This window comes from Hypomesus nipponensis, chromosome 23 (genome assembly GCF_054491055.1).
Source record: "Hypomesus nipponensis isolate SF chromosome 23, ASM5449105v1, whole genome shotgun sequence".
Taxonomy (NCBI): Eukaryota; Metazoa; Chordata; class Actinopteri; order Osmeriformes; family Osmeridae; genus Hypomesus; species Hypomesus nipponensis.
In genome coordinates, this window is record NC_140383.1 from 23,514,948 (window position 1) to 23,525,236 (window position 10,289).

At 37.9% G+C, this 10,289-nt stretch overlaps 1 protein-coding gene across 2 annotated transcripts; it reads right to left on the bottom strand.

The window, feature by feature from the left end:
• Positions 1–4,390: 4,390 nt before the first annotated feature.
• Positions 4,391–5,982, bottom strand: dlx1a (distal-less homeobox 1a). Of its 2 annotated transcripts, none has more exons than XM_084689167.1 (3): positions 5,467–5,982; positions 4,980–5,179; positions 4,391–4,642 (listed from the first exon to the last, which is right to left on the bottom strand). In XM_084689167.1, exons 1-3 carry the CDS (start codon positions 5,777–5,779, stop codon positions 4,391–4,393), a joined length of 765 nt encoding a protein of 254 aa, XP_084545293.1. In that variant the 5' UTR covers positions 5,780–5,982. The 2 variants fall into 2 exon arrangements, with proteins under 2 accessions (XP_084545293.1, XP_084545294.1); XM_084689168.1 differs by having other exon boundaries at positions 4,980–5,173; positions 5,467–5,779.
• Between the last annotated feature and the right edge of the window lie 4,307 nt (positions 5,983–10,289).

The following is a 10,289-nucleotide window of genomic DNA, read 5'->3' on the forward strand; positions in this document are numbered from 1 at the left end:
TGAAAGCCTGCAATTACTATATAATTCTTCGCAATTTTAGATGTCCTAATATGGGTTGTAATTTTGCGGAAGACAATTTCCAGCTATTTCGTGCATCAACATTGTCAAAGTTGTATGTACATAATAAATGGGAATATCAATGCATAGTTTTTAGCACAACATCTTGACTCGACGATAATTATATCCGTGTGGAGCCTACGCAGAATTAGCCTGAATTGCATGGTAACTGCTGCTTTAAATTTTAAAAATTACTCATAATTTTCCCTAAGATTACCAAGATCTCGAGTGCACAATGTCATCAGCGTAATGAGGAGTAAACATTTATGCTAATAATCCACATTTTTTTCCATCAGCTATAAAGAGGGGAAATAAAGCAGACATTTTCAGTCATATTCCGAACTCTGCTGTTATAACATTTAACACTACATAGGCGGCAGTTTATTGCGTTCAAGCGTTCAACCTACACCCATGGGTGGCTAAGGATACTACCCTTTTTTATTTCTAAATCAGTGAAATTTAAAGTCTACGTGATTCCATTAATATATTGAGGTGAGTGTGAATGTTAGATATATATATATGTTTTTGTTTTTTTTTACATTTTGAGAATTAGTATTTTTTGTGTTTGATGCTGTAATTAGCGATAGAAAGGCTATATTTTCCCATTAAATTACATATGTTTTATTCATTATACACATTTAAATAAAAATGGTTGTGCCATGCCTGACAGAGGAATATTGTTTTAGCCGGTTTATACGGATTTCTACCTTGACCATGACCTAATTATGCACGTCTATGCAATTTAAATTTAGCCTTTGGTTTGTCAAGCTACATCAAGCTTATTTTAACTGCGTTTAAGTGAATTGTATCATGTGCCGGTTATAGGTTATATGACTCGTTACCCTATTTACACTGTAGTCATTTTATGTGAATTCTTTTTGATAATGAACTGAAACAAAAATGAATGACAATACAATGATGGTGTCTCTTGAGGCCATGGCCTACACACGCGCAGAGTTATAGACTAGATGTGATGTTGATTTTGTTTCTCGATCAGTAAATGGTCAACATTGATTTGGAATGGAGTGGGGAGACTGCATGACATAAGACTCATCATATTCTGTTATTTTGTTTCTTCTTTCGTTACTCTTACATTGTTAAATCGTTTTGCTAATTTTAAAACCTCTTTGCATTGACAGTCTCATTCCATACACCTGCAAGCAATTTACCATCCTACATGTAAAGGAACAGCGCGAGATGGCAGCTCACCTATTCCACTTTTTTCATTGCACAGCAAATTTCTTTCAGAGCACTATCTCTTTTGTTAACACAGAAAGATTCTCCGTGTGAAAAAAATTGCTCATAATTACCCCAGAGATGGGAAACTGCATTAGAATAAATAAGGGCGAAATTACTGTAATTATGTTGGGTTTGATGGGCCCGGCTCGTAATCAAGGGGAGAATACAGCGAAATAGCGCTGACCCTCTTGGATGTGCAGCTGTGACTAGTATTTCCAAGAGACTGGGAGAGGAGATCTAGATATGGTAGAAAGCTACAGCTCACATTTTTAATTATTCATATAATTTTCAATGCCTTTTCATGATATTTCAATAGAACACGATTCCAATTGCAAGGTATAGGCCTGTCGAATTATAAAAAAGAGTTGCCTATTGTTGCAATATTCTTTTGTCACAAGTAAGTCTATGGATGATATTACAACCACACTTACTTTACTCCACTACTAGGCCTGCTACTAAATCTATCATAATAATAAACCACAACAACATCAAACAATAGCCTAATAATGGTTCAGAACAATATGCTATTTAATATAATACTCTATGTATTTATATGTATATTATATATATTTTTTACAATAGCCTAATGATACCAATACAAATCATTATAATATTTAATATAATAATAATAATAATATAAATCATTATATCAAAACCCACACTCCATACGTAAACATTATTTAAAACATGTAGGCTATAGGCTTCATGAAATCCAAGCCCCACGTCATATAGCCTTCTATTTTTATATCTAAAAAATACGTCTAACAACACTTCCAAGGATGGGTTACATGGAGAACATAACATCAGAGCCTCAAAGTTGCTCGGCTTCTGGACTTCCCAAGGGATTTCGAATTTGTTTTGTCAGGCCAGGCCCCCCCCCCCCCCAAATAAAAAGGCACATAAATTGTGTCAAATTAACCTGCTACATTATTATTTAGTAAACGTTTTAGAAAAAAACACTAGTTAAAAAAAACCCTGTGTAGACTACTAGACAGACGCCCTTACAAACATGCAAACACACATAAAGGGCAATGAGCACCGAATCCAATTCAGGTTATAGACTTAAAGCATTTTCTGTAAACCAACGATTTATTTTAAGACCATGTAGCACAGGCTTACATGACATATCTAGGCCACTGTTGCCTACTGTTTTAGTTTGTGTCTGGGGAATTAGACTGTTAAACCACGTTGCTGCTGGCCTTGGCTCATCACATGCATCAAGGTTTTATGTAAAAGTAGTTAAACTATCAACACCAACAAAAGCCCCTTTGAACTTTGAACTTTTGCTACATTTTATCTACATTTTAACGCCCCCACCCAACCCCCCCATGCAACCATTTTTTTGAGCACCTGCCCATCTCCCAATTATTCACTTAACACACAACATTGCTCTCCTCTATTCATCGATGAAAACTCGTTTTGGTTTGGAACCGTAGAAAGGCGCTTGATGCAGCTAAATGGAACTAACATAAACAAGTAGCCTATAGTGTTAAGAGAATGACAATTCATTTTACAGAAGCTGACACATGATTCATCGGCGGTTTGGGACTGTACGTCACGTCCTGCCATCAACCATCTAGGAAACTGGGACAGGTGGATTAAGTGACCTGCGGGAGCCTATATAGATTTAGCCTACACTTGTATTTAGAAATTAATAGAGAACCTTTGCCTCTCACTGAACGTGAAATAACAGTGGACTGCCTATAAAGACTTCAATATTGTTGACACATTCATAACTCAAACTATCCTAAATGTTGACCCTATAACTGCCATATGGATGCATCACGTGATTTACTTTATCTTCTATTCACTGTTACCACCTCCCGCTGTCATCACCTCGAGGCCTGAGTCCGCGCCAAACATGTTTGAAGTCAGTAGGCCTATAGGCTGTATCCTGCTTCATAAGTATGACAATATTATACAGTCCTTTTAAATCATATTTTTACTGTTTTCAAACTTTACACATTATGTACATAAACTCCATAAACAAATCAATAAATTAAAGTGATCAATACAAAACTAAATATTTCTATGTAGACTGCTAATCACATTTATCGTAATGAACACATAAAATCCTGTTTCACAATGTATCGTTTACAGCACAAACCAAAGATGAAAATGCCTAGAATGTACAATCTGCCCGCTATATAAAACACATTTACATAACAGTGTCAAACCATGTCTAACTTCGGGAATAATTCAATGCTTTTCGAAAGCAGCTACCTGTTGTTTCAACCTTATTCACAATCTTTAGGACTCTTTCGTAAAAACATTGAAGTTTTGCTTGCAATTCTGCAGCATAGTAGCACACTGTTGTCATTGTAACTCAAACACACCTGTATATAAAATAAACACATAGACTTTGAAGAAACATTTCTAAATAATTTAACTTAAATTAACACATCAAACAGGATAACATACCAATTTGTGGTGCAAATTAATTCATTTAAAGTTGACTAGGCGTTGCCATACTGGGACTGTAAGATTTAGAGACAATGCAACAGAAATTAAATGTATAGCCATTACTATTTGGGAACAGAAACCTTGATGAATTGGCCTATACATTCCTTGCTCAAGAGCGTAGACCAATGACAGACCAATTATATTATTTGTCCGTTATAGCCTATGCTACGGTTTGAGGTAATCAAACCGTGGGCTTATAGGCCCATCATGATCTTCATATATGTTTAGAAATGTAGCAAATAAAATCAACACATAAATATACTCTCACTGACTTACATGTCGATATAGTTACTTTAACAAGTAGCCGATTAAAAAAAGACACAAAATGTAATAACAGCAGCTTGAAGAATCATTTTTCATGATGTCCGATATATCTGTCACGAGGTTCAAAGAACTTCTTGCCCATGGCGCAGAGTGCCTTCTCAGTCTTTCGGCTCCCATGCTGGTCTCATCCCGTCGGTCGGTACGAGGAGGCCAATGTGTCATCTAGCAACGTTGGGAGCAAACTCCGGGTCACATCTGTGCATGGCTGCAGCGGGGCAGTGCAGGGCCACGCTGGGTGATTGACCCAAAATCTCCTGATACGGGCCATGGTTGTATAGAGGGCGGGGCGGGTTTATTATATCTATCCTCACATGAGCTGCGGTTGCTGCATAGACTCTTGGTGTGCAGATGGATACCATGAGGTGTAACTGGGAATGTAGGACCCTGGAGCCCCCACCGACGTTTTCACGGTTGCCGGTGAGCTCCAAACAGGTGCTACAGAGGGAGAGCCGGTCGAAAGTCCGCGACCATTGGCTAGAGCATTGGTGTCAATTGTGCCACCACCTTGCTTCATCAATTTCTTGAATTTTGATCGCTTATTTTGAAACCAAATCTTTACCTGAGAAAACAGATATTTTCATAAGATTTAGACAGAATATATATGATTCGAGAAGTGTAGGAATACGTAGCTAAACATTGCCATAAGACCACACATCCCGTGAGACAGGCCGTGACGCAAAGGTTTTTGATATGATGGAATATAAAACAGAATCCAAGCACCCTCCAAATTAAGAATTAATTTTGTTAGAATATACAAACAAAAATATATATGTTACACTCCCTGAACATCTACAGCATCCTGAAAGTGCAAAGCTCTGTAGCCTACAATATTATCAGCAAGCGAAGCTAAGGGGCCTTTGGGAAATTAATGGCCGGAGAAATATGGTATAACTTGCCTGTGTTTGGGTCAGTCCTAACGATGCTGCGAGCTCGGCTCTCTCCGGCAATGCCAAATATTGAGTTTGTTGAAATCTTCTGTTTAAAGCCTGAAGCTGCAAACTGGAGTAGATTGTCCTTGGTTTTCGAATCTTTTTTCCCTTTCCATTGAACCGCACCTCTCCGCCTTCCACGACCGTGTTCTTCTCGGTCTCTGTTGCTGTAGAGCGACCGAAAAGGAAAAATTACTCAGGAGACAGCGCGCGACGACAGTGCAGCACAGAAATGAGCATCACTGTGCAAGATTTACAGGCTGTGGTTTAGGTATAATTACCCGTAATTGCATACATTGTTTATAGCATTACGCAATAAATAATTACCAAGTCTAATCCCCGCACATCTGGGTTCCTTGTTCAATCCAATTCTCAGACAACGTGCTGGACCGAAAAGGACCCATAACATTGCAAGAATTTTGCAGATAGAAACATATTTTAGATGCGTTCTTACCTGTGTCATCTAACCGTGTCTGCGTTAGTGCCGAGCTGTTTTGATAGGACTGCACCGTGCTGAGATATGGACTTGTGGAATGGTTACCGACGGAGTTAACGTAAGGATATCCCAGAGATCTGGGAAATGATGAGGCTGGACTGTATGAATTCTCGTGTTGAGTATGACCGGTAGAATGTAAACAGTGCATGGAATAGTGTCCGTGAGGCATTGAGGAAGGCGACATTTGTTGACTTGGTGGTCCAAATTCCATGAAAACGGGTTTTCCTGAGACAGGGCTATTAAGACTTTCTGGTATTGTAGTCATTGTCATCTCTTCTGGCGGGTCTCTCCTCTTCCTTTTTTGTTTTCTTCTATGATCTCAGTGAAGGATGGATCCCAATTTAAGCTGTACTGATTTTTTCTCTTTCCATTCATAAGAAAATGTAGTTTGTCTCCGTGAAAAGTCTAGGTATGATGCTGTGGGTCTAGACAAACTCGCTCAAAGGTTTGAATCAAGGATTCATGAATATTCATCAAAGACGGTCGCTGATTGGTCCACTCCATCCAAGAATGATGCCGATTGGCGATCCCAGGGTTGGGTCCGAGGAATCTGATAACTCAAGAAAGACAACGAACCTGAGATTCATTTCCGAGATGACAATTTAAAAAGCTTTATAGAACACATGTTGCAGTCATACAAAGATATAGGCTACAATATTTAAGCTGTCTATATGATGCTAATAAAATTGTAGGCTAGCCTATGTGTTAATGATGATTCTAATAATCATTATGGTAATAGAACCAGTAGGGAACATTATAGTGCAATAACATAATGTAATTACTGAAGATTTCATGTTTGTAAACCACAAGTGTTAGTAGACCAGTGTGGTAATAATTGGATAAAGGTTTCAATTAAGCTATTATTTTTGTATCGTTATTAAAAGGGAAACGTTTACTTTTATTTATTTTTACCAAAAATAATAATCAGTTTACGTTAATATTTTTTTACATTGCATTACTAACTGGGTAAATCTCTCAAATAAGAGACATAAAATAGTATATGTGGATAAAATGGGTTACTGTACCACCTTTATTAGCTTGGCTACAATGGAGCATTTTGGAGTTGATGTTCACATGTATTGCTTATTGGACTGTTTGATTAAATCCCAGACTCAAGTGTTCAACAGCTGAGGGAAGCTGTAGGCTGATTACCATAACACTGATGTTTAATTTTCGTCCGCATAATTAGCAATATATTTAACACTTGCAATGACATGCCGCGTCTCAATTACTCAAGCAGGGATGCTGATGGTTTTGAGGTGTAGACCCTGCAACATCTCTTTAATATATTGTCGTTGAGTTTAAGTTAGGCTACTTTTTTTTCTTGACCAATACAGTGCATCTGCAAAAAAACAAAAAAACTTTCAATTGTTGCTGTTCCGAGCAAATTTAAAGTAGACTAGAATCCCTTCCAGGATAGACCATAACCTATTTTTTATTTATCCTAATAAAAACGTGTTTTAGATTTGGGAAAAGATAATTCAATTCTACGAGTGCAATTGCAACATTGTAACAACACGTTAAGGTAGGTATATGTACAGTGTAATATATCGCAAGGCCTAACATACAAAATGCATAGGCTAATATAGAACTGAGCTGAACGTCCCATGATATCACGTTAAATTAAATAAAACAATGGTTCGATGATAGGGAAGGGATGGTTGAGGTTAAAATACATAGCTCGTTGTAATTTGGTTCAACTGATTGTGACTGAATTGATGGCTACAATAGTTTGGCTATAGGTTATTCTTGAACAATGTTATGGTCAGCTCACACAATAGCCCACAGTGAATTAGTGACTGCAAGTATAATCAACGGAACATAATTATTGCAAACGCCTTATTTCAATGACATATCAGCGTGCAGCTAACGTAAAGACTTGTTGATGATCATGCATATAGGCTGGATCACCTATATACAGTGAATAATAGCCCGCAGACGCTTATTACCACAGTTGATACATCCTTTGATTCGATCGTCTATAGTGTGTAAAATCAATCTGTTCATTTTCTTTTCTTTTAAAACCGAATTTACCCGGTGGCGATTAGTGACTGGTTTTAATGAACAAAAACAACTTTACATTAAACTCATTTTTGTTTTGCATAAAAATCACAGTGAAGATGGGGGTGCGGCTTTCAATTAGGGTTAGTCTACATGCAGAGTAGAGGGTTGACTTATCAACATTGTCGACTGTCTGAACAACAGCTAGTTTGGCTCACATACGAAAACACGATATAGACAAAACCCAGAAAGCAAACATGCTGCAGTTGACAGTTGCCTACAGCACGGTTAAAGCAAACGAAGTCCATATTTAAATCAGAAGCAAGATAAAGTGTCAAGAATGATCACTGATGTACATTGCACTTACTTAACATTCAAATCAAGTGATGAAAAAGAAGAATATAATTCCCCAATATCGGAGATCTGAAAGCCATCGTTGCGCATCACTCATTGAAAATGACGAAAAAGAAGCAGGTATCCGGATCTTCATTTTAATTTTCATTGTCATTGTCTCTTATTGAGTTGCTGTAGATGAACCATGAGCAAAAACACCCCTAGACTGTTCCACCGGCTGCTTAAAATCTCCACCTGAATAACAAATTAAAGGCAGTTAAATTCCGTCACTGTGATTATCAACCTAATTACATAATTGAACTCAAAAGCAGAACTTACGGATGTGTTTTCAAAATGTGTGCGCTGACATCACGGTGCGCAATATCTAGTCTGCACTATGCCAACTGACAGTGAATCTCTGAATTTGAGGAATTCTGTAAAATATTAGCTTATAAGGAAAGCTGCTGTGCTCTTCGCTAAAATGGCCCAATTTAAGGTAATTTGTATCTGGGATTACATTTGAAAAATACTTGAAGAGTTCCTCTATCAACAGCGACAATGATAATAGTGGTACAACCAATAATTATCATCTTCCAGAACAGAGGACCGATTTTTATGGGCACTTGGTGGGTGCGACTGATAACTGTCATTATTTTCCCCCGATTATAGTATCTGCGATCTGGAATTCTAAGATGAACATGGGTGTGAGAAATACATTCGACACTATTAACAGAATTGCTGCAAAATTCTCAGGAAAAATCTTGGTGAGCATAAATAATTGGGCCCACTCATTAACGTGAGGTGAAGAAAATCCCACGTAATCAGAAACGTATGATGATGCAAATCAAGTCCCATTAGCTTCTCTTGTCATGCTCACAATTTTGTAATTGTTATTTATGTTTACGAAATGATGTTGCCCATTTAAAAAAAATCACAATGGGGCCAATGACATTTATGTGGCCCACCTTTTAACAGTTAAATCCATTAAATTGATTTATCTCTTTCCAAATCCATCCATATTTATCACAACTAAACTATCAATAGAGACAAAGAAAGGGCTTAATTACTCATCAGTGAAATATGAAGTAGGTGAGCGTGCGCTCTCATGGTCGCGTCATTAGACCCTTCAGACGAAGGTATGGGCGCGAATGGTCAGTCGCTGAGAAACGTCTTCCGATGCAATCATGGTGGTGCCCTAACTGTACACACAAAAACAGCCTGCATGCATTCCAGGCTGGAAGCCCATCTGAGCGAGACAGTTAAAGGAGGCAGCAGTCATTAGCAGTGAGTGGCTCTATGGCTGAGTGTGTTTTAACACCTGCAACCCTTCACCTGGAGGTTAGCAGCTAGCGCAGGGGTGGAGGGGAGCCCGGGGTGAGGTGTCACAGACTTCATCTCAGCTTGCTGATGGAAAGCCCTCTTTAGATGCCATGCCAAACTACATTTTAACATTCACCAAATATTAACGGTGTATATCTAAGAAAATATATGTTCTAAGCAGCTATGGCTGTTGAAGCTAATTGTACCCTGGCACAAGCTCACTTTAAAGAGACTGGAGTAAATGTGAGTAAATGTCAATGATTAATTACTGTTATTGGTGGCACAGAATGCTCTGTTTTGTTTCATTTCCTCAGTTAGAGTAAAGTCCTAATCTAAAAGGGCATCACTGACCCTCAAGATGCACACGCCATGTTGCAGGAATAACTCTGATTACAAAAATAGTTCCAATGAGTTAAAATGTGTGCGGTTGCAGATATTGTGTGAAGTTGCAGATACTGTGTGAAGTTGCAGATACTGTGTGAAGTTGCAGATACTGTGTGAAGTTGCAGATACTGTGTGAAGATGCAGATACTGTGTGAAGTTGCAGATACTGTGCACCAGTGATGGAACTGTATTCATTTTCTTGTTTGTTTTGTCACTTGATTAACTGCTTTATTTCATTCATTTTATACAGAAATCATGAAGAGCTATAACCACATAGGATGATCTACAAATGTATTGTAAATTATAAACCTAGGAAACAGGTTTACAATTTATCAAACCATTAAATAATTAAATATATTGCACAAACTGTGTCGCACTGGGATTATTATCTATGTATTGCGAATCCCATTTTTCAGTTGAACTATGTCCTTCTGTCTCACTGATAAAAACATTGCATTGGTTCAGCACCAACTATTTTAACGAATATCAACATCACTCAGTATTTGCCATACAAATCTATATTTGTGTACATTTCTGCTTTTGTAATTGTCACCTGAATGTGAACGCTCTCAAAATGGACGCCAAAGGCAAACAGACACAACATGTGAAGTTATTGCTTCTGTGATTTTGATCCCAGTTCTCTGCCCTTGGAGGTCTTTGCCTTCTTGTAGTTTTCTGCTTCACTAGGCTTCAACTAGATGAATTAAGGCAATTGTAGGGGTCTATTTTCACGTCCAATGTAG